This window comes from Protopterus annectens, chromosome 9.part0 (genome assembly GCF_019279795.1).
Source record: "Protopterus annectens isolate FY-2018-M chromosome 9.part0, PAN1.0, whole genome shotgun sequence".
Classification (NCBI taxonomy): domain Eukaryota; kingdom Metazoa; phylum Chordata; order Ceratodontiformes; family Protopteridae; genus Protopterus; species Protopterus annectens.
In genome coordinates, this window is record NC_056743.1 from 661844435 (window position 1) to 661869878 (window position 25444).

At 36.9% G+C, this 25444-nt stretch overlaps 1 protein-coding gene across 1 annotated transcript in view; it reads right to left on the reverse strand.

Moving 5' to 3' along the window:
- Positions 1 to 695: 695 nt before the first annotated feature.
- Positions 696 to 25444, reverse strand: part of LOC122811419 (lymphotoxin-alpha-like) — a 35227-nt gene continuing 10478 nt past the window's right edge. The window contains exons 3-4 of the mRNA XM_044083250.1: positions 5182 to 5244; positions 696 to 2968 (exon numbers count right to left, since the gene is read on the reverse strand). Of these exons, the coding sequence (XP_043939185.1) occupies positions 2571 to 2968; positions 5182 to 5244 (461 nt within the window). The 3' untranslated portion in view covers positions 696 to 2570. The remainder of the gene's footprint in view (positions 2969 to 5181; positions 5245 to 25444) is intronic.

Consider the following 25444-nt stretch of genomic DNA (forward strand, 5'->3'; position numbering starts at 1 on the left):
CAATATACCAACTCTGAGATCACACTACAGTGCAGTAACGGGAAATATTCCCATTACTGGTTGTATGCAGATCTCCATGCAGTCCGGATGAGCTTTCACAAACTTGATCATATGGGGGGTTGGCCATATGAAGTTCGAGATTGTGGAAATTCGACCATTTGCAGTAAACCTATATATATATATATATATATATATATATATATATATATATATATATACATATATACACACACACACACGCATACACACAGTATATATATATATATATATATATATATATATATATATATATATATATACACGTGTATATCTTTCTTTCTATAGATATATATATATATATATATATATATATATATATATATATATATATATCTAGTGCTCATTTAATTATTTCATTCCACTTCTCATGGGAAGAAGGATGCATAGCATTTCAACTTTTTATCGTCTGTAACCCTGAAGACCGTTCTATAGCCATTTCATGTGGATCCATTAGTAATTTATCATGTTTATATGTGTATATAATGGTTATGTACACTGTGCAGCTCTAAGTGCAGGCAGTGGCAGTTCCCAAACAGTGAATAAGGTCATTCAAAATGGTGGACGAGTGTGATATACGGAATGTTGATTATGAATGAAAAAAGTAGCTTAAAACTACTTTCAGAATCCAGTAATAGAACAACAAAATGGAACAAAACTTTCTGCTTATACAGTGTACTTTTATTTCTTCTGTCAGTAGTAAACAATAAAACAGAGTATAGAGAAAAGGCAAAAAACCAGCTGTTTCACATTACGTGGTTGAAAACCACATTTTTAAAACTGATTTACATTCACAAAATACATCACGTAGAGAAAGTGCATTCAGCTGCAATAATACAATTAAAATGTAATGACCCAGAGATCTGAGCTTAAGGAAATAACTTCAGTCTGTAAATTCAGTATGTGGTCTGCAAATTTATTTTACTTATTTCTGTAGCAAAAGTGAGTTAATGCTTAATACTAAGACAAGCAAATTTGCTGGTATGGTGAATATGTCAGTGTTAATAGCCTTTATGCATATAATACTTTATGCATATAATACTTTAGTGAATGCATTCATCAGTATAAAAGTTGAAGGAACTGGATCTTTTTTGGGGGGAAAACCCATAGAAATGCGTGCAGCACATGCAGTCTCTGCACAGAGCCACCCTAGCTGAAAACCAAATGGCAGGAGCTGTTACTGAGGCAGCAAGGCTACAAACTGGGCCACCATGCTAAGTGAATACAGTTTTGCAAATTGCTGTATTCTGAAGAGCAGTGGGGAGTTAGAATGTCTAATGGCTCTGGAGATGCTGAGGAGCTCTCTAATTCTCTTAGTTACATCAGCCTTTACAACAGGGGTTCTTGTCACTTCTTCACCCCTCTTTATATGATTATTAATAAAGCATCTCATCTCAGGCTAATATTGTGATTTGTGTTGATTTAATTTTCCAACAAATACATTTACCTGAGAAGAAAGCAGACCTATAAGCAATGTTATGTCATTCTTTAAGATGACTACTTCAGGTAGTATAGTTTGACATTTGAAAAAATATGCTCTCCAAATTCCACAATAATGACTATAACCTGTCTCACAGTTTAGTAACGGAAAATTCAAAGGCTTCATATTAATGTATTAACAGGCAGGTGGAGGAAGAGGGTATATGGTTAAGCATTGAAAGGAATAACCATTGAATGACATCATCGAATGCAAAGCATCAAAACTCCATCCATCGAAAGGTCATTTCATCGAACATGTAAGACGGGGAGATTAACAAGTCGGCCAAGGCCAACACTTCCCTGTTTCACTTTTCCCCACTGTTGTGCAATCTCAGAGTTGGTATATATTGTTAGGGGTGTTTGGGGGGGCACGGGGGGTGAAGACCCCCACATGGGTAGGTTTGAAATACTGCCGTTTGTGAGATGAGGACATTTTGGCCAAGTAGTTACTTTCCCCATCTCACAGGTTAGATGAAGTGCATTTTTGATGGATGGAGTTTCGATGATATGCTTTTTGATGGTTATTCCTTTTGATGATTTACCATAGACCTGGAAGAAGGTTGATGGTCTGTGATGGCTGCTTCAGCAGCTCCCTGTCAAGTTACTCCAATCTTTCTTCCACCCTGCCAACAGCAGGTCATGCGTAATGTTCACTGAAAGAAATAATTGTGTTGATAATGTTTACACACGTCCCTACCTTTGTATCTTTTCTTCATAGCCCTACTTCAGTACATAGGAAAGAATCACTGCATATCACGTTTTCCTGCTCTTGTCTTTCCTCTAAAATATACACCTCAGTACTGAACATAATAGCAGGCAGTCATGCTCCAGACTTTATATGGTTAACTTTTAAGTCAAAATAGCAGCATCGTTAATACAAACTATCAAATCCCTGTGTGTCTGGGAAATGACTTTCTATCATGGATTAGCAGCATACATAAACAGATGGCCATTTGCAGAGCACTATGATTTTGTTTAAATAGCTGTGTGATCAGTTCTAAGATTACTTTGGCTCTCTTTTACTGCTATGAAGCAACACTGCAATAAGATCCACTTCAAATAGCAAAAGCACCAAAGTATGTATTCTTAGCATCGACATTGACCAAGGGTTGTGCAGTCACTGACAGTCTGTCACCCTTGTGCAGTATGACAGTTGCTCCATGGAAGAAAGGCTGTAGCCATCCCATTTCATGAGGACGCCCACCACATGCATACTTTGTGGACGTGAAGAGTGGAACAACATCTGGATACAGATCAGAGGTACGGCTGCCTGTACATGTGATGATTATTCGATCATTGCCACACCCAGATGCTTGGAAGGCCACTTTGTTATACACAAAGTAAACACCATCAGATGGGATTACAAGTTCATTGTTTTCCAACTTCATTCCATCCTTCAGAAAAGCAAGGCTGCTGTCAGACACAAAGTTCAATTTATCTTCATTTATAACAGCTGAAAAATAGAAAATAAACTTGTCAAATGTAATATTTGATTGCAGAATAGCATCACTTTAAATAACACTTTCTTTTTTTTGGGGGGGGGGCAGGTTTTACACACACAGATAATGACCATGTAGCTATATTCATTTTCTGTTTGGAATTAGTGGTCAATTTGTTACCTAACACAGTGGCACTGAATCAAATAAATTAGATCACATTGCTGTTTGTTGTGCAAGTTCATCTTGTTCTGCATATCTGAATAATTTATTATGGGTAAACAACTGGGATATGATGAGACAAAAATAAAGTGAAAATAATATGTCTCCCAAGCATCCATTGTATTTTTATATACTGGCAATGGAGTCACTTTTGGTGCATGCAAACCTGCTACCTGAAACAGAAGGATCTTCCCTCTCTCACATACAGTAAAGCTGACCAACTAGTGGTAACACACACAATGCCAGACCTACTCATTACACAATATGGTAATAAATCCCCATTGACTGTCATGACAACTGACTGTAAATTCTTTATGAACATAAGTAAAATCAAAAGACGCACACTGCTTCCAACCACAAGAAAAATGTGCTAAAACATGATAAATGTTTAAGTGATTTGCTGATGAAAATAATTGCGCCTGTGCACCACGGTACATGGCACATAATCACGCCTGTGCACCATGGTACATGGTGCATAGTCGCGCCTGTGCACATGGTACATGGCGCATAGTCACACCTGTGCACCATGGTACATGGCGCATAGTCGTGCCTGTGCACCACGGTACATGGCGCATAGTCGTGCCTATACACCATGGTACATGGCGCATAGTCGCGCCTGTGCACCACGGTACATGGCGCATAGTCATGCCTGTGCACCACGGTATATGGCGCATAGTCTCGCCTGCGCACCACAGTACATGGCGCATAGTCGTACCTGTGCACCACAGTACATGGCACATAGTCATGCCTATGCACCACTGTACATGGCGCATAGTCACGACCGTGCACCACGGTACATGGCGCATAGTCGCGACTGTGCACCACGGCACATGGCGCATAGTCGCGACTGTGCACCACGGCACATGGTGCATAGTCGTGACTGTGCACCACTGTACATGGCACATAGTCACACCTGTGCACCATGGTACATGGCGCATAATTGTGCCTGTGCACCACAGTACATGGGGCATGATCATGCCTGTGCACCATGGTACATGGGGCATGATCGTGCCTGTGCACCATGGTACATGGCACATAATCGTGCCTGTGAAGCATGGTATATGGTGCATAATCGTGTCTGTGCACCATGGTACATGATCCATAAACCTAGGTCCTTAGCTAGCCCATACCTTACAACATGCACATGTCCACATACTAACTGCTTGCTCTACCACAAAGTCACTTAAAGTTGTCAACCAACCTGGAAGTCACCCAATCACTCACACACACGCACACACACACACACACACACACACACACACACACACACACACACACACACACACACACACACACACACATACCAATTTTTATGGAAATGTGTGGCTTTTTTTCCACACAGGCTCAACAAAAACCTTATTAAACCCTCTATCAATAATGTTAAACACAATATTACCATTTGGGCATGCATGTGACCTATGAGAGTCTCTAATAGCATTGATTTAAACCCATCAGCTTGAAGACTATTTTATATATAGATATAGATATATATATATAAAATCATAGGGAGAGTCGGTCTTGCATACCCAGAATGACACAGTTGACATTAACAGCAACAGAAACATGCACAACAATTCAAAAATAATATGACATTATGGAAGTAAAATCAGAAATCCACAATGGTATAGAAATAGCAAAACTGTCAAGTATAAAATGTAAGAGATGAAAGATTAAGAAACTTAATTACTTTGGCCACATCGTGCAAAGACAGGATTCACTACAGAAGATACTGAATCTGAGAAAGACCAAAGTCAAAAAATGTGAGGTAGTAGAGACAAAGATAGACAGTATTGCTGGAGTAATGAATATGAAAATTAAAAGAACTTAAGTAATTGTTGATAAACAAGCCTGGGGTACAAACAGTCAGTGAAGTCACAAATAGACTCAGCTAAAAATGAATTCAACATCAAACTGTAGAAATATTAGACAAATTTGTGCCATGAAATTGAATTTGAAACTATCTTTTGTTGCAATGGTTTTCTTTTAGTGGGCATTTTCATTCACCTACCAGTCAAATGTGCTGCTGGTTTGAAAGCTCCAAACTTTGCATCCCGTGGTTTGTGATGTTCACCTAGAATGACACAAAAATGTAAGTTGTATTGTGTTTTGTTACTTGCAGCAATGTATTTGCTAACATGTGACATAAAAACAATAATACATATGATATTCAAGGAATATAATCTAAGAAATATTCTGGATCACAGATTTTTTTTTTTTTGCTATACGTCAGTTGAGTAAGATGATAGACACTCATGTTCTTTTTTTTTCCTCTTCTTTTAACAGTGCTTCTGAAAATCCATTTACTTATTCATTAATTTGCTCTCACTGATTACCCACTTAATCCAGTGTAGGCCTGAGATAAAGCCACCGCCTATCACAGCAGTCAGTTTGTGCAAGTCATAAAAATCTCATTCCAAGTAGGGTGCAAAGCTAACAGAGTTGAAACACTCACACAGAACACACCTCTGGGCAATTTGGAGGTGTGTCAAATCATCTATAACATACCTTTGGGATATGTGAGAAAATGTAGCAGAAGCATGGGGACTACATATAGAAGGGTCTCAAGCCAAGACCTAAGAGCTGGAAGGCAGCAATCCTAATGACTGTGCCACAATAAAATTCTGCTTCTAGAGATGAAATGATACATATCTATATTTGGGATATAGATAAAAAATTACCATATTGAAACCTAGTTTCAGTAATCCATGCAAATTAAGAACCAGCTTGTGAATTCCTTTGTTTAAATTCTTCCCTTCCCTTCCCTCCTATCCTCAGCTTCAACCAATCTAGACAACCTAGCCACACCCGTCTTCCATTGCCTATATCCTTACTGCAACTCTATCCAGTACATTCACCCTAAGTACTTTCCCCTATTCTTTTCCCTTTACAATTCCTTCCTTCTAAAACTTTACCCTCTAGCATTTCTACTTCTCTCTTATCCCTGCCCAATCTCTTTTACAGTTGCACTAGCAACCTTATTGAAGCTGTACAGGTAATACTAGTAATATGCCTACAACACATAAAGCTCTCCACACCAAGTTAATTCTCATAGCCATACTTATACCAGTCCTTTCCACTGCTTATCTCCTCACTTCCTTTGAAAAGCTGAAATACTTCCACTTCACATACTCTCCAAAACAAACCGCCATTCAAATTTCTACCCTTACCCATTTTCAAATAAATATCACATCCATTCCCTGCTACCTGTTAGCCAAAGACCATCGACTCACACATATTAAATTCCATAAGTCCACTGTAAGGAAATTAAAATATCTAACTAGCTACATTTATGACCCAGTTTCTAGGCAAAACACTCCCACCTTAAAGGATGGTGACATCCACCCCAACTCCAGCCCAACCAATGTTTCTACAATAACAACTCAGAACACCACTCCCTCTACTCTACCTACCTTGTCCAGTCTCTCCAACTCCTTAGTAATAGGACATCTTAATATCCGCAGTATCAACAACAAAGTTTCCCAGCTCCATGCCCTTCTTGACATTCATTCCTTTGATATCTTCTGTCTTACAGAAACTTGGTTAAAACTAGGAACTAAAGACATTGAGATTATCCCCCCAAGTTATAATATATTCAGGGATTCCGGCGTGTAGCTCGCAAGACATTTCCCTGCGAGCTACATCACCAAAACCAAACGGCTGCAGCAGCACTTTGCCGTAGTGCAATTTGGCTGAAAAGCATAGCCGCTGCAGATGTAATCTATGAACGGGCAGATACAGCCGTACGGGATATGTAACGCATGCCTTCGTCTCATTCAAGGAATGCATTTATTTAATTATTTATTCATTTTGTTGTTGGCAACATAATAATTAAATAAATAAATCCAAAAAATCATCCAAAAACTTAAGCCATGTACCCCCTCTGCAGACCAGCTACCATCAGAATACTTGCAGAAAGCAGTTAAATCAGTTGCCTACCCTATATCCATCCTTATAAATAGAACCATAAATGAGGGAATTATTACAGACATCTGGAAAATCTCCCACATAATCCCTTTACACAAAGGTGGTAACTAATGATTATTCTAACAGACCCATAGCTCTCTTATCACCCTTAGCCAAAGTTATGGAAAAATGCATTCACCATCAGCTAATACACCACTTAACCCAACACAACATCTTAGCTAACTGCCAACACAGCTTTAGACCATTTCATAGTACCACCACAGCTCTCCTTTCTTTCACCGACTCCATCAACTGTAACCGTAATAACAATAGCCTCTCTCTTCAGCACTCTTTATTGATCTAGCAAAAGCTTTTGACATGGTAAACCACCCCCTACTCATACAGACTCTTGAAATCCCTCTCTCTAGACACCAAGGCTATCCTCTGGTTCAAGTCCTACCTTAACAATAGGCAGCCGTCAGTTCTCTGGGAAAATAAGCTATCTTCCCACCTGCCCGTCTCCCTTGGAGTCCCTCAGGACTCCATTCTAGGACCTCTTTTCTCTTTGTTCATCAATGACCTCCATGTAGCAATCCCTCAAGCCACCTGTATACAATATGCAGATAACTCTACGCTCATCTGTTCTTCCAACTCTATATCTGAACTACATTCTCTAACCCAGAAAGTATTCAGCACAGTAGAGGCTTGGTTCTTGAAATGCTGCCTACTTTTTTTTTTTTTTTTTTTTGTAAATATTTTTATTCATTTCCAAAAACAAGAAAACATGAATGCAGGTTATTTATGACAGTGAAGTATTTACAAATTATTTAAAAAGGTAGGCTAAAACCTCTAAACAGATATCAAACATTAAAACCAAAATAAAGTATTTACAAGGGTGTCTATTGTTGGCATATAATTGACTTTCTATACAATTGTTTCCTGATTATAATCTGCTACAGTCATTACTCTCCAGTATTTCAGTTACTTTTTGCCATGCTATATATAATGATGTAGTTCTTTCAGTTCTTCCTTTAATAGTGTTCATTTCCAATTGCGATACTGCTGACACCATATTCATGAATTGCTTAAAAGCTGGAGAAGCTTTGGATTTCCAGTTTGATGTAATATTCTTCCTTGCAATGGCTAGGAGAGTCAACAAGATTACATATTTTGTTCTTGGTACACAGTCAGGTACAGGTGCATTAAACAAAATAATAGATATGGAAATCTGGAATTTGTCATTGAATACCATTTGCAGAAAATAATTTATTTTATCCCAATATGGTTTAATCAAATGGCATTCATAGAGCATATGTTGCCAGTCTGCTTTTATTGATAAATCACATCTCCAGCAGCCATTATTTTTCTTAAACATAAGTTCCATTTTATGAGGGGTAATGTAAGATCTGTGTATGAATTGCCTTGTAAATAGTCTCCAATGTAATGAAAGTGATGTCTGCTTTGGAGAGAGAAGAACTAATTTTTTGTCTCTGTCATTTGGCACATGTCCATTAACTGATCTATAATAATTCCATATTTTGTCATTATTATAAGTTTTTATTTTTTTGTTTGTTTTATAAATAGATAAGTATCCCTTTCCGGAAATGGGTTGATTCATTAGTAATATTATATGTTCTATAAGATTAGAAACATTCTGTCTTATTGATGGCTGCATTGTTTCTTGTTTGCTTAATATATACTGTCTTAATTCTTGTGCATGTAGCCATGAAATATTTTCCATATTTAGTTTCTGTTTAATTTGGTCTATTGTCAGAAGTTTTCCAGAGTTTACCAATTGATGCCAATATATTAATCCCTTTTCTTTAAGCATGTTGATTACTTCTATATCAAATGTTATTATATTACCTTGTGTGTACGCTACTGGGTATAATAAAAATGACTATGCTTTAATATCAGGATTGCTATTAATAAGATTTTGGAAAATTTTTAATGTATAAGTAATGTATTTGGAACTTATATTTTTATACTTGTGTATCATCATATATTCCTTCATCAGCCATAGAAAATTGTTTGGTATGAAATTGGTATACTTATTTTCTACTACAAATCCTGATTTTAACCAGATTCTCTCATGAACTAGCTTCCATTTTTGATGTATACTTTGTATTTAGCCATAATGATATTGTTTTAAGAACAGATGAATGCAAATATACTTCTATGTCTGGTAAACCTATGCCACCCATATCCCAATCATCTAGATGATATTTCATAGCTATCCTTGTTTTTTTGGATACCATAAAAATCTTACCATTAAATCAATTAATTGTTTTAGGTGCGATTTAACTGGTGGCAAAGAACAAGCTTGTATAACATAAAGAATTTTTGGAAATACGATCATTTTAATTATACAGAGCCTTTATTCCATTGAAAAGAAGAACTTATTCCATCTTTGTATTAGATTTTTAATATTATTTAAGGTCTCTTTATAATTTGTTTCAATTGTAGTATCTAGGTTGTTAGTTATTATAATTCCCTAAGTATTTAATTGTATTATCGGTGGGGATATATTTATGGTATTTTTTATTTAGATCTTTTTTATTAGTATTTATAAGCAATACATTTGTTTTGTTCCCATTAAATTTAAGACTCAAAGTTTTGAAAGTTTTGAATTGAGTCCCATAATGCTTTTAAAGAGCTATTATTATTCTTTAAGGTAATTAAAATATTATCAGCAGAAAGTTGAATTTTAAGCTCTAGGCTGTTGTCCAATTGTATTCCTTCAATATTTTTATCCATACGTATATTATTTGCTAAGGGTTCATTGACTAGCGCAAACAATAACAGAGAAAGAGGGCAGCCTTGTTTTGTGCCCTTTGTTATTTTAATAGATTTAGACAGACAAGATCCCAGTTTTATATAAGCCAATGATTTTTCATATAAATGATTTTATTAACAAGGTGAAGTTGTTTGAGAAGCCATATTCTTCTAAAACTAACCATAAATAATCCTAGTTCACTGAATCAAATGTGCTATTTATGTCTAAACTAATAAAATTAATTTTGTTTTTTGTGACATTTATATAATCAATTAAGGAAATAATTCTTTTGATGTTGTCATAAGTGTTCCTATCTTTTATAAAACCTGTTTGATCCTCTTCTATCAAAAATGGTAGTAATTGCTTTATTCGAGCAGCATGTATTGCCATAAAATTTTTATAATCTATATTAAGAAGTGAAATGGGTCTGTATGATGAACATTCAGTGGGATCTTTACTTTGTTTCAGAATTGGTGATATTAATATGTACTTCCAAGAAGGAGGGATGTCTTTACCATTTTTAACTAATGTAAAGACATTCAATAACAGCAGCAAAGCCTCATTGGATAGTAATTTAAACATTTCTGGGGTGATATTATCTATACCTGGAGCTTTGTTTAATTTTAGCTTATTTACTTCAGCTTTAAGTTCTGTCATTGTTATTTGCTTATCTATTAGTTGTACCTGCTCTTCTAATAACCTAAGTTTAACATTGTTTTTAAGAAAAGCTTTCAATACTGAATGTGTTTCTATTCTCTCATTTTGATTATTAAGTTTATGAAAGAATAGCCTAAAAGCTTCTAGTATTCCTTCTAAATCAGACACTTTCTTTTTGGTTTCTATATTATCTATTTCCTTGATTTGATTTGTTTTAATCATTTTTTAGTCCTATTTGCTATTCTTCGTTAGTTTTTAGGGTTCATTAAATAGTAACATAGTTTAATTTTTTCTAAGTTGATCATTGTTTTGTGGTGTAGCATCTCTGAGTATTTTTTATTAGTATCTTCCAGTTCTTTTATTAAGTTGGTGTTTCCATTTTGAATATCAAGCTTTAAATTATCCACTTTTGACTGTAATTCCATTAATTCCTTATTCCACTGTTTTTGTTTATTTTTATACTATCCCACTGCTCTTCCATATAGGTATGCTTTCACTGCATCCCATATATATATTTCAGATACATCTTTCATAAGATTTATACCTAAGAATGCTTGTGTCTCTTTAATATAAAATTCCTTAAAATCTTTGAGATTTGTTATGTAAGATGGTATTCTTGTTACTGATATCCTTCTCTTGAAACACAAGTCTATCTCAAACGTTATGGTGTTATGGTCCGAAAATGGACATGAAATTGTCTTGACATTATTTAATTTAGTGGTTAAATCTTTTGTTATGTACACTCTATCTATTCTAGAGTATGTATTATGTATATGGGAAAAATGTGTGAATATGGGATAGCATACTCATTTATGTCAACTATATTAAAAGTTTCAACAAACTCAGATAACAACATTGTTAAAGGTGATCTCTTACGTGTAGTTTTAGTATTTGTGTCAGTTTCTTTTATAATGTAATTGAAATCTCCAGCTACGATTAAATTGCCTTTGGCATATTGTACAATGTCTTCTAAGTGTTGTTTGGCCACTCTAACTCCTAGTCCTGATATCCAATAAATATTCACTAATGTATATACCATTTCATTGATAGATATTGTCACTAGACAAAACATTCCTGAGTTGTCATGAAACGTGTTTATGATTTTAGGCATTAAAGTAGTGTTTTTCCACAAAATTCCTACTCCCCTTCACTTTTGACTATAGGTGGAACTTACTAGTACTGTATAATTTTTATTGTTTATTTTATTTATGTTGTTCTGTGTAAGGTGTGTTTCCTGTAAAAATACTAGTTGTGCTTCACATAGCTTTAAATATCTGTAAAGACTTCCCCTTTTGCAGCTATTATTTAAACCATTTACATTAATACATATACATTTTGCAATTGGATTTATATTAGCTATGCTTTTATCCATATTCATATACTCGTAACAATGTGTAGATGTGTGTACATGAAGAGAATGACTTGTTCTTTCTTCTTCCAACAGTATTACAATAGATTATAGACACCCAATAAAAGTACATTACAAGATTATAACTGAAAACATAAGATAAACAACCACCAAACCCCTCCATGAGAAAAAACATCTCATCCTTGAATGATCTAACCATTCAAGTGATCCCTATAGATCTGCATTTCAGCATCCTCCCCCAGCCCAGCCACATGGTAGTTTTACAATGAAAAGTATCTTATATATCTTTTAAGTATGCATGTATTTGTATTTACAAATTACTTAAATACAGTCTGTCTATTTTTAATATTTTAGAAAACACTAAGGCAACACAACTATACATAGATTTAATACTTAACTATTTGGCTTTGTTTAAATTGTAAAGGAAAATCTCTTATTTTAATATATCTTTTGTATAGCAATAATGGTTATGCATCTTAAAAGTAATATGTTTGCTGTTTATCTCCCTTAGTGTGAGTGGCATTCATAGGTATCAAACATTTGTAATGGTCTATATATAAAAAAAAAATGTTAAGCATTATATGCATTAGTTAACTATACAACAACTTAATTAAATCATGAAGTGTCCGTAACAGTGAATATATTACACTTTTATTGTCGTTTATCAGTAATCTTATAGTTTTCATTTAATTCAAAAAATCATATTTTAGTGGCATGAATGTTACTAGTTTGTTTTTGGCATTGGTATTATATAGCTTAAGACTATTTCCAGGCAGTTCCTATATATTATTAGTGCCACTGGCATATTTCACCGCTAGTGTACCACGTGTCATATGTCAAACAGCAACTCATAATCCTTATGATATTACAGGATTTATCTACAGTGTTATAACTGTAAGGTTGGAAAATATAACAAACAAAGTAAACTTTAAACATGCTATAACACAGTTGTTTGGTACTTATTACTGTCAACCCTTCTACATACATGGGAAAGGATAACCTTATATGACCACCGACCCAACCCATCTACACACACGGGAAAGGATAACCTTATATGACCACCGACCATTTTCCTTCTTTTTTCTCTTCATCCTTCTTTTCTCCGCTTTTTAATAAATATTTATTTCTATTGTGGCTTCTTTGAATTTAGTGAGGGTACTCAAATATCATATTATAGATAATATAAAACAATCAAACTGAGAACATGCCCGATACAGAGACGTATTCTCAACTCAAGTGGTCCACGCCATATATTTATAACATTGCAGTCAGAAATATACTAATGAATAAGCAATAACCAGTAGCTTTGCAGCATGTGTGTGTCTCTAACAAGTACATGCCTATAGGATATTAAAAAGAATAGATAGCAAGCTCTTGTTTCATAATCAACAAATGCATATGGCTTGGTATTTACTTTCATAGACAGAAAATAGACCTGTTATTTATATGCATATCATGTACCAACAGCAATATATTAGTAAATGCCTATGCTATTCAATTCATATTTTAATACTTGTCATATTTTAAAAAACATGAGATATATAGATACTATAAAAGTGATTAATATGAGATATAGCTGACAATGGCTTCAGCGTTTGTGATGATATATAATATATATTCAGTATTATAAGTAAAAGTACATTGCATGTCTGTTTGTAATCTAAGGTTCAAGGTTGATCAATTTAGACATACAAGACAATCTCTTCAGCCTTGGTCATATAATGGGAGTTACTGTCTTCTCTACACAACCATTAATTTTCACTGAGGATGTTCAATATTAGTATAACTTGCCTTTAATAAAAGCATACTTTTAATTCAGCAGTTCTTTTTTATGTATATTTAACAATATCATAAGCAAGTCTATGAGATTTTTTCTTGCTCATTACTGCTTAATGATTGTGCTACTCAACCAATTTAATATTTGCAGAGTATCTTAATAATTAAACAGCAAGTCCTTTTTACCTTTAAAATGCCTAATAACAAATAGCTACATTCATGAACCATAATTGACTTACTGTCCTTAAGGTTGAGTACACTAGCTGCAATGTGTTTACAAATATGTTATATAGTTCCAGTCAAGGACTTAAATATATTAAATTTTCATAAATTTAAGTTAAATTATAGTAATTTGCTTGAGTGATGTTATCGGAAAAGATTGTAGTAAAGTCTATATGTGTTAACTATTCATACAGTTTCTTCCAAGTGATATACTTCTTTTTAAGCCGTGTGTGCTGTTTATGTGTACAATTCAAAATGAATAACAAATGTTACAATATGATAAAACATCATGCATGTGTTGATACCTTCTAAATTTGTTAGGTACTTCAGTGTACTTTTAATATTTGTTAAACTGTAAAAGCACTTTGCCACCTCATAAATAGTGTGCTTGTTACTTTAAGTAGCTTAAGAGCTTAAACCACACCCATACTGCTTTGTTTCAGTGCTGACATCACTCAGACTGTTTACTTTCATTTTGTTCTGTTCGTACATTTGTAGAGGATTTAACACACACTAACGGATTCTAACTGAAGAACCTCCACTCTAGGGATGGTAAAATAAGAGTTCCCATGACCATGGCGGGAAGCCAAAAACAAAGTAAGTGAAGCTTTTAGAGCTTTTTAAACTGAACACAAGCTGATTAAACTGCTATTAGTTTTCTTAACATTAAGGGCAGATATACAAGCCAAACAGTTGTTTGTTAGTCAAAAAGGCACTTTTAACATCAAAGAATAGATAACTACTTTTCAAGACACTTTTTGACAGTTATTACTATCAGCTTTTATATATTATTATGTGAATTAAATGCAACAGTTTAGATATTTCATGCAGCTTAGTGTAAATAATATAAAAAGAATCATGTTCATTTAAGCACACCACATTAATATGTCAGTGTAAATGCATCATATTCTATACTAGCAGTAAAAGGCAGGTAATTTATAAATGTTATCTAAATATCATTTAGAGTTAGAGAAATCATGACTAAGTATTTACACTGTAATAAAGAAAGATATGTTACCTTGCTTTCTTTAGGGGTGTTTCCTTTAGTTATAAAATGTCCTGCTTATCCTGTATTTATATTGCTTCAAAGACTGACACATATGTAAAGCATGAATGCTTTTAAAGAAGAACTTTTTACCTTACAGAGCAAATAGAAAACAATACTGTTTGTGCTTTTCATGTGTCTCTTAGTTTCTTCTTCTTCTTGTCAGCAGTGCTCCATTCATTTTTTTCTGCATGTCTCTTTACCCCAAAGGAGCTCCAATCCATTTCTTCCACTTTATGCAAGGTTTTATTAGCTGAAAGATAAGAGACTGCTGCTTGTAGAGAGTCAAACGTTTTAGGACCTTCAGTAAAAAAATATTTTTTATTCTTGCAGGGAACAGCATGTGCACTTTAAGTTACCTTTTTTTCAATTCCTTTATCGGAGGGAGACATTCTTTTCTTGCAGTTATAACTACAGCAGAATAATCATCATCAAATCTGATTATGTTGTCTTTGTATTTAACTGGAAAAGTTGACCATGCTGTCTTTAAAATAAGTTCCTTGTCCTGTGATGAAAAAAACTTCACTATTATTGATCTCGGGTGATTTTTTGATTTGGTGGTTGATGAAGCAGCTCTTAAGGATCTATGGGCTCTTTCAATTCCATAAGAAAGAGCTTCAGGCAATTTTAAAACTTCTGGTAACCAGGTAGTAAGGAAAGTCACCATGTTATCTCCCTCTGTTTTCTCTGGTATCCCATAGATGCGAATGTTATTTCTTCTGGACCTGTTCTCTAGATCCTCTAATTTATTTTGTAATGAAGCATTTTGTTTTGATAAAAAATGTAGCTGAAGATCTTGTTCTGAGAGTCTGCCCTCAGTATCATTTAGGGATCTCTCTATGTCAGCTATTTGAGACTTCTGTTGCATCATTATTTCTTGTAGTTGCTGTATTTATTTTGTAGATCTCTCTTCAAAAGTGTCCAGTTTGGTATTCATTTTGTCAAATTTCACTTGATAAGTCTTGTACAGCATTTAATAAAGACTGTATATCCTTTCTCATCGTCTGGTCCTGTGTGGTATTCTTAGAAAAGCTCATTTTCAGTAGATTCAGATACCTTCCTTCTTATTTTTTGACAGGAATAATAATGATTAAAGCCAAATTTTTTGCAATGTAGACTTCTAGTGATATTAGTAGAAGTAATTCAGCAAAATAGGTTTGTCTACAATATCTAGTTTTTAAAATTTCCTGTCAGAAATCTCTTTTGAGTGCAGAGCTAAGAAAAGATGCTGCCAAGCAGTCTACATCCTAGCCACGCCCATTCGCTGCCTCCTTTTGAACACCAAAAAGACTAAGCTCTTACTCTTTAGACCAAACAGCAAGTCCCCTCCCTATAGATTTCTCACTCGTATCCAATAACGACACCTTATATCCTCAGACTCTACCACCAAACTGCTAGGAATCACTATTGACAATAACCTCTCCTTCGATAGCCATATTAATAACTCCATTAAAACAGTAAATAGAAAAATGGGCTCCTTATACAGAATAAAACCCTTCTTAACTCCAACATCCAGAACTACAATTGCCCACTCCCATTTAATCTCAGCTCTTCTTTATGCTTCCCCCATATATACAAACCTAAAAAAAGTAATCTCATCAAACTAGCTAACTCCTATAATAAATTGCCACTGGGAACCCATTTAGAACTCACCATTGTCAGAACCTACAGCAACTAGACTGGCTCGAACTAAAAAACATTTTGATAGTCTCCTAACTTACCATTGTTCATAAGATATTTTACCAACCAAACAACACCCCAATACTTTCCAACCTTATTACCCCCTATAGGAATCTCAATTCCTTATGCTCCTCTAGCAAACTTCTTGCTAGCATAAGCAAGTCTAATAACTTGGCTGGTGACTCCTTGTTCTCCAATAATGCTGGAAAACACTGGAACCTTCTGCCACCTGATCTAACTTTACAACCCTCCCTGCCGCTATTTAAGCAAAGGCTCAAGAAACATCTCAAAACATACTGGTTATGCCCCTATTGCAACCCTGACTAATTCTCTGCTTTCTCTACCGCTACTTCTATACTGCCTCCTCTCTCCAATTAATACTTCTATACCCCACTGGAAGTAGTAACTATTACTAGTAAATTAATTAATTTATGTCCTGAATGTAAATTTGAATGTTCTGTATATTACCTCAGATTTCATACTGTAAAGTGACTTACCCTATCCTGTTAGATTAGAAGTAACAAATGTTATTGTCCTCTCATTAATACTCTGTATTTAATATTTTAACATCCTTTCTTTGTATAATACTGCATGACATATTTGTGTGTTACTATATTTCTGTGTTACTATTGGAGCTTTTCTCTCCGGGCCTCTACTGAAAATGGAAATATATCCAGCTGGACTAGCCCGGTTAACAAATGTAAAATAAAAATTAAATAAAATTTTACATTCAAGGTACCATTAATTGCCTATATGCTGTGGTCACTTTCAGGCTCATACATCTCTGCTTCTTTACTCAAGTATTTTGGACAAAGATTAAAATATGGGGGTGGGGTAACATTTATCAAAAAATCAATGATTTTTACATATTACTCTAATTTATTTAAAAAGTTAATAGACCAGCACATCAGGGACACCAACATGCATTTTCTATAGGGAAGACTGTCATACCACCACACTCCTCTAGACTAATTTGCAAATCCTGCAACACTGGGGAGGGTGCCAATCATGAGAGATCTCTATACTGTGACTTAAAAGCACTGAAAAATTAAAAGAACAAAGTTTTGTAGCATGAAAGACATGAGTGAGGGGAACACTAGACACCAGGAATACTATATACAGCACGCCCAAAACTGCATTTAAAAAAATTCAGATCTTGTACATTTAGAAGTCTCTCATTTATACTCACACATACCCACATGCTCCGACAGTCACCTGCACACACTTCTTATTGGGAGAATTAACGAGGGAGAGTGCTTGTGCCAGTGTGATGTATGGGCCACCAGTTCAACACAACATAGTAGCCTGTGCACCACCAAAAGGCACCAAGGATGTGTCTATCAAATTATACAAGTCTTAACAAAGTGAAAATAAAAGGGGAAAGGTTAAACTCTGCAGCCTTGACAAAGAAAGCAGCAGTCTTAACAGATCAGTTAGTGTAGCAGGTTTTTTTTCTCTTTTTAGTTTGTGATGTAATATGAGCAATACGAAGTGTGAAACCCTAATGTCTGGCATTAATGAATGACTGTAATCATCATATGAGTGGCAGGAAAAAATAAGAAACACCAGGGACATCCTATCAACTCATGGACAAGCAAGGTATATGATGGTGTGTGTGTGTGTGTGTGTGTGTGTGTGTGTGTGTGTGTGTGTGTGTGTGTGTGTGTGTGTGTGTGTGTGTGTGTGTGTGTGCAGACAGCTGAGTGGTTCATTAGCCTCAACAAAAGTCAGACATGTAAGAACCAACACGTGTATTACAAGTGTTTCCATATAAGTGTTTACTTCTTGGTTGATGAAGAAAAGTAACATCAGTACACTAATGCCACAAACTATTATGCAGAAAATGGCAAGGCAGAGGAGTGAGCAAACTTAGAAGGCATCAAGTATAACATGATACTGCCTTGGAAGCAAAGCAAGTATTTTGATGACCTTCACTGTCAGAAATTCCTAAGATACTTAACTAAAGTTGTGCTACTGTACAAGGAGCAGTTGAGGTTAACACAAACACACCTGCTAGCCATTTCTTCACATAAGAATGTAAAATTCAAATGCCTTATTCTGATCCCTTACATCTTGGCAATTCTTTGCTGCCTGAGAGAGTCAGCTTTGATTTTTTTTTTATTTTCATTTTATTTATTTGTTAAGTTTGACAACCAGAGTAGTGGAATGATCTGGAAAAAAGTCACTTTTGGGGCACAACTAGCCAGGGTACAAGACAAAATATAGCATCTTAATGCTAATCAATGATAAAATAAAAATGGAATTATTCACAAGATGGAGCACATTAGTTTGCATGGATTACTGAAACTAGGTTTCAATTTGGTAACAAAAACATAAATGAGTATGTCTAATAAAAGTCCAGAGCAGTATGTGTCCAGTATATTAAGTAGTCTTGGTGCTAATGTTTATCATATTACAGCCAGACAAGTGAGGGTTGGCAACAAACCAATTTGTCCAACGACATCTTTAGAGGCGGGTTAGACAGATATATTAATGGGAGTTAAGATGGTGGGGGGATGAAAGGGTTAAATGAGAATGAGGGATGACTGGAAGAAAGTGAGGTAAGGGTAGGGAGGGGCTTAAGGGATTTAATCCAAGTCTATCTGGGTAAGGAATCACATTTTGGTGTGAACTTGCTATGGCAGATTCTACATCCCAGATGACCTGTAGGTACTGGTGTGGTCAAGTAGGCCTTGGAATAGTTGTATATGGAAGAGGTGGGTGATGCTTGCTAACAGGGGTTTAGGGTATTCTTGGCTGTGTCTGTGTGGCTGATTTATTTATTTTATTTTTCCCACTTGCAGGAAGGGGGTTGGGTGGGTCATTAGGGAGGCTTGCAGCACAGGGTTTATGGATGGTGGGTGAGCTTGGCTTTGGGACTGTCGTCAGATGCTCTGCCTTAGATCGGGGGTAGGGTGGCATTTGGTGCGAAACACCAAGCTTATTGTTCGGTGTGATTTGTTGGGGGATGCATTCTATTGCTTGGAGGTTTTCTGTTCTGGGGCTTTAATGGGACTCATCTTTATAGCCTTGTACAGTGATTTTGTTGTGCAGATGTCTGGACCTATACTCTTCCATGCTGCACTGCTACGTTATAGGGTTGGAAGTGATGTTGAAGGGGGGGGGTCTCATGCAGTTGGTCTGTGGCAGTTGTGTGGTTTTGCTCCACTCCTGCTTGTGTTTTCATTTTAGTTTGGTGATGGTGGTGATTGGGTGAGTTTTGCTACTTGCTTTGGTTTCTTGAGGAGTGTGTGTGCCTGTTTCATGGGTTGAGAGTTCCCCAAGAAGAATGGTTGTCAGTCGCTCATGCATGTGTGGTGTTTACGGCCGTTGGGGAGGGTTAAATCAGGGTCTGGCTTAGTTTACTAATTTTGCTCTGCCCCCCTTAGAAACAGGCAGCCACAGTAGCACAGCAGGTAGCAGATTTGCCTTCTGTGCAGTTGGTCTTTGGCTGTATTCCCACACATCAGACAAACTGACTGCCGATAATAAAGTGTAGCATGAGAGGTGAGCTACACTCTTCACTGTGCCATTAAGGAGGCTCAAGCAATATATAGTTGGAGTGAACACGGTAAGACAAGGGGTGGCAGATATTAGTTGCTGTTCTTCTTCTTCAAAAAATATTATGTCTGCAGATGAATGGCTCAGTCAGTGTGGCAGACATTCGGGCAGAGAGTTGGGGGAGGTGGACTAATTTTCTGTTGCTTATTCCCAGCTAATGATGCATTAGAAATAAAGCATTGGGGATTGTAATTTTCAGGCATTGAGTGTTGTGCTCTGACGGTGCGAGTTCATTGGTTCAGTGGTGTGTGTGTGTGTGTGTGTGTGTGTGTGTGTGTGTGTGTGTGTGTGTGTGTGTGTGTGTGTGTGTGTGTGTGTGTGTGTTTTCTGAGGAGTGAGTTGGTGGGAGTGTGCAAAAAGCATGAGTGGCGTACCTCCTAACTGCAGAGATCTTGGAGTGGTCTCGGTTTTGCTTCAGGTTTTGGTCACTTTCTCATTAAATTATTGGTCTTCTGGCACATTGTTGGTGAATCATTGAGGGCAGATGGCAGAACTCACTGCTATACATTTGAGTTTCAGGCTTCTTGCTGCTTTAAGAGGCGAGAGGCATGAGGAGTAGTTGTGTCTTACGTGTGTGGTGAAGTCAGGAGCCATCCAGGAATAGTAGCTGTTTCTTCGGCATGTGCAGTGAGGCTGTAAAGGTCGTGGAGGTGTTGGCACACTTTGGGAGTGATACAGGGTCACCTCCCCATTTCATGCCTGGATGCTAGGTAAAGACATACCTCTCTACTGCCCAGATTTTCACAAAATGTCCAGATTTTGCCTCAGGGTTTTGGTCTGTTCCTCATAAAATTTATTGTTTTCTGGCTAATCACTGGGAGGGTGTGAGGAATGCCATCATTAGATACAGCATACATTGCAGTTTCAGGACTTTATTCCTTTAGAAAATGCAGTTTGATAAGAACCTGGTTACTCTTGCCATTTTTAAGTTTATAGGAGCATTATTTAAACCTACCCTTTTTTAGGTCTGGCTTTGTTGGCCCACAAAAGCAGTTAGTCTAATATGAACCTACTTGTGGTACAGTAACTCCTGCTGAAGAATTCTCAAGTCATTATCACAGTTTGTTTCATTTCTACTGAATTTCATGAAATTCATATTTTACAAATGGATCTGAATAAAACTGCTGAATGGGGAGCAATTAAGTATATAAACAGAACAGGACAAAAATAAAATGTGGCAGTGACTGTTGATGAGGCAGGTACCCATGTCTCACAATCATACTGATTTCACAGAATGTCCAGATTTAGTAAGAAATGTGGTAAAAATAGTAAAAAAAAAAAAAAGTCAATTCCATCAGTACACTTTGTGGTTGAGGGACGTATTTTATTGAGGGGAGGTTTGAGAGTATGTGTGTTTTTGCAGGTTATCAGTTTGACTGCCTGGGAGAGTGAGCTCAGTGGGAGGAGTTATTTGTGGTGAAGCTGACCTAGATTTTGTGGAGGTAGAAGAGTGCCAGCCATTATTTCATGCCATTTTGGTGCTTAATGGCAGTTATAGCCCTGCTTCTCAGTGCAGACGTGAAGTATGCAAATGATTACTCACTGCTCATACGTATATCTCTATACTGCAGCTGGTGAGCACACATAAGGCCGTGCAATTTAAGATGAGGTAATATTTAGTCCTACAAGAATGAGAGTTTTTTGAGCCAAAGTAGTAATAGGGCCTTGGATGTGGCAAGGAAAGGTGGATTTATTGATGGCATTCAGAGAGGGGCAGGTTGTCTTCAAATGTGTTTGTATTTCAGGCGATTTACATTTTTCTTTTCTTTGCAGATGGTGATGCTATGATGGGTATTTTCAGCTCTTGGAGTGCTATGCAATGCGGTCACAGATAGTGTCAGCGCAGAAGTCGTACCAGCTGGTGGTTTGAAGGATGTGGTCTCATCAGGTGATGGATGTTGCTACAAAGGGGGTTTTGATTGCTGGAGCTGCATGGAGGGAGGTCACAGGTAGTGATACAATTTTATTTACTCATTTCGGCGTTTGAGAGTTTGTGCAGTATGTGAGTACTGTGGGGAGTAGTAAGGATGACTTATGTCAGGGGCTCGGTGAAGTAGGTATATAGGTTTAATTATGGTGAGTTTGGGCCATTCACAGATGGGATAGTGTCATAACGACTGAGGTTGTGTTGGAGTTTGGGATCCTGATGACCATTTGATTAGTTAGGCAAGTCCCGTGGGCAATGAAGGAGGGGTCTTTTGACCTTTTGCTTTTACTGTGGAGAAGGTTATGAGTGAGGGAGAACAAGGATATGTGAATTCATTGAGGGGGATGGGGTTGGTTTGATGGTATCAGGAATTTCAAACAGTAAGTAAGGTTTGAGGCTTCAGTGGTTTAGTGCCTACATGTGAGGGACCTCTGGGTGTTAAGTTTCCTTAGGTGTCAGGTTTCATGTAGTGCATGGAAGTTTGGTTGCAGTAGGATAAGATCTTTGCCTTGTCAATATCGCTTAGTTACAGGGGGCACAGTGTTGTGTATGTTTGTGGGTGGTGTGTGGGCTTTGCACATTGAAGTGTGTGGGTAGGTATTCAGCTGTACTGGTGACAGACAGGGAGGGCATGTTGGGTAATTGAGTTTGCAGCAGCCTTAATTTGTTATGTGGGTAATAGATGGGCTTTTCTTCAAGATTTTCTATTGAATCGAGTGCAGAGGTCAATTTGTAGGACTATTTGTCTCAAACAAAGGAAGGTAGTGATTGTGAAGCTGGTGGGGTTGGAATGGGAGATCGATAGGTTATTCATTTTGTCTGATATTCTTTTCCTGAGCTGATAGGAGATGGTATGTTATATGTACAACTTGAGAGTAGGTAGGGGTGTCGGAGCATTGCAGGTATGAGAGTGTCGGGAATAGGAACTAGGTGCTCCAGTAGCTAGGCTGAACTTGTACAGATTAAGCAGGGCATGGTTTTGGTCTCTTAGCAGATGTTTAGGGTTTGTTTTGCTATTGGATGCAAAGGTGACACACTGTAAGGAAAGCTTTAAAGGGAAAATCCAAGGGTAAGTGGTGGATTCAGGATACTGAGCTTTTGGTAGATGCATTGGAATGTCGTGTGGATTTGCATTGGTTTAACAATGTGGCAGGAGGATTGGGTAGAGCCATACTTTTGGGGGTGAATTGGTTTGTGGCTTGTCCGTCAGCAGGGTAGGACAACTGGAGGAGAGATGTGGGGCTTTGAAGTTTTAATCTAGCAGGCATCATAGTTTTAGCCGGAAACGCTGGGGGGTGGGTGGACAGGGTCCATTTTCACTTGCTTAATATGGCAGTGGTATGAGTTGCTGGTGCTGCTAGCCAAGGCATGTCAGGTTAGGGTAGAAGGATTAGATGCATGTTGCAGGGGTCTAGGGCAGCATTATAAAGTAAAGCATATGGTAGGGCTGTTGCTAACTGGGTCAAATTGTGGTGCAGCTGCCAGGGGGAGGGAGACTGATGGGATGGATAGTTGACTGATTTGGTTCAGGCTTGTGGACAAGGTGGGGCATTTCATTTGGTGAAGGAGGAGTTAGCTGAGATTACTGTAGTTGTATGAATGTTAGGGTTACGTTACTTGACTAAATCTTACACCCTGGTCATATGCTTGAAGGGTTAGGGTAGGGTTTGATAGTGTGAAGATTAGCAGACACTGCCTATTGTCAAAGTAAGTTGGTTGCAAGGGTTGGCGTTTGATACATGGAGGATCATTGTACTACAGGTTGTGCAACTGTTGTTTCATGGATTTATTTAAGTCATTAACTGGGTGTTTTTTGGAATCCCAAATGTTTTCTTGCCTTATAAGGCTAGTGAGTAGGACTGCAGGATTACTATGCAGTTGATCCATTAGAAAATAAAATCTCATTTTGGTCATTAGTATATCCATTGGGCAGAAAAGGGGTTGCAGTTATGTATGACAGATAGCATGTCATTGACATTATTTTGTTTCAGGCAACATTGGGCTTCTTACAGCTCTGGTGGTTCATTTGGTAGGTATCGATCATTCAGAGAGTGGTTTGTTGGGCAGCAATTGCTATGATGTCATTAAATGTTTTCTTGTTTATATCAGGTAGTTGGTGATGGTGGAATTAGTATTACATTGATTTGAAAGAAAATTTTATTTTGGACATTAATAGGTACATTGGGCAGTAAAATGGGGCTGCATTTAGGCATGTTGGTGTGCAATTGTTTCTTGGGTGGTTTTGCATGGTGTGAATTTAGTGTTTTGGAGGTGCATTTGGCAGGTAATGACCTCGTAATCATTGTGAAGCTGCTATTGATAGTTAGGCAAGTGGGAGTTTAGCCAATATACAGAGATTATATGCTAGGTTATAGTTGTCACTGTAGCATTTGAGAGGGATAGGGGGGTTCACTTCTGACATTTAGGCAATTGGCTACTTTGACTATTTATGCGATAGGGCTTTGGGAGGTGATGTCACGGATCCATTTTGGTTAGAGAGGATGCTGTACACTGAATGACATTTGGCTTAATGCCTTTTAATGAGCGGTTAGGTTGGAAGTTTGGTAGGAAAGAGGGGGAACAGCCTGGTCAGGCTAGTGGCTGGAGAGGAGGGACAGGCATACCCTCTTTTGTTCCGCCTCCGGCATTGGATGTTCATTTCAATGAGCTGGAGGCTACTTGATAAATAAATGAGTGGAGGTGAGGAAGCTGCTTATTTGGTTGGATGTGTAATTCAATAAATGGTAAATGAAGTGAGTGGTGGGATGCTGCTTCATAAGTAAAGTGAGGGAGTGGAGGTATGGACGCTGCTTACTGGGTCAGGATGAGTGCGGTCACACTATCCTGATTAACATTACATGGATGTTTATGCCATGATTAAAATCAGCTATACTATGTTCAGCTGTAATTAACAAACATTGGTTAATAAAGTTATGTTTATAGAAGTTTAATAAAGGTCATCAAATGTCATTCAGTGTGATGTGTTTATAGAAGGTGACAGTGATAAGTACATTTGTTTAATAAGGGGAGTGATGACACTTATAAGCAAAGCAGTAACTGCCAGTGTAAATACCACTACCTGCTACATATTTAAAATGAAGGTTGATTTATGTGCCTAGATGTGTGGTAAAAATAAAAATGTAAATTTGTTTGGAGCTGGCAATTAGAAAAGCAGAAACACGTTGATCAAATGTTATCGTCAAGCTGTGCTAAATATGTTGACAGTCTGTCCACTTGGAGGATGTCATCAGAAATGTAATCGAACATGGAAGGAAAACATGAAGAGAATGCTCTGTTTTAGGCTCTGATATGAATGGTGACCTTTGCATGTTATTTGCTCTATGGTGATAGGACC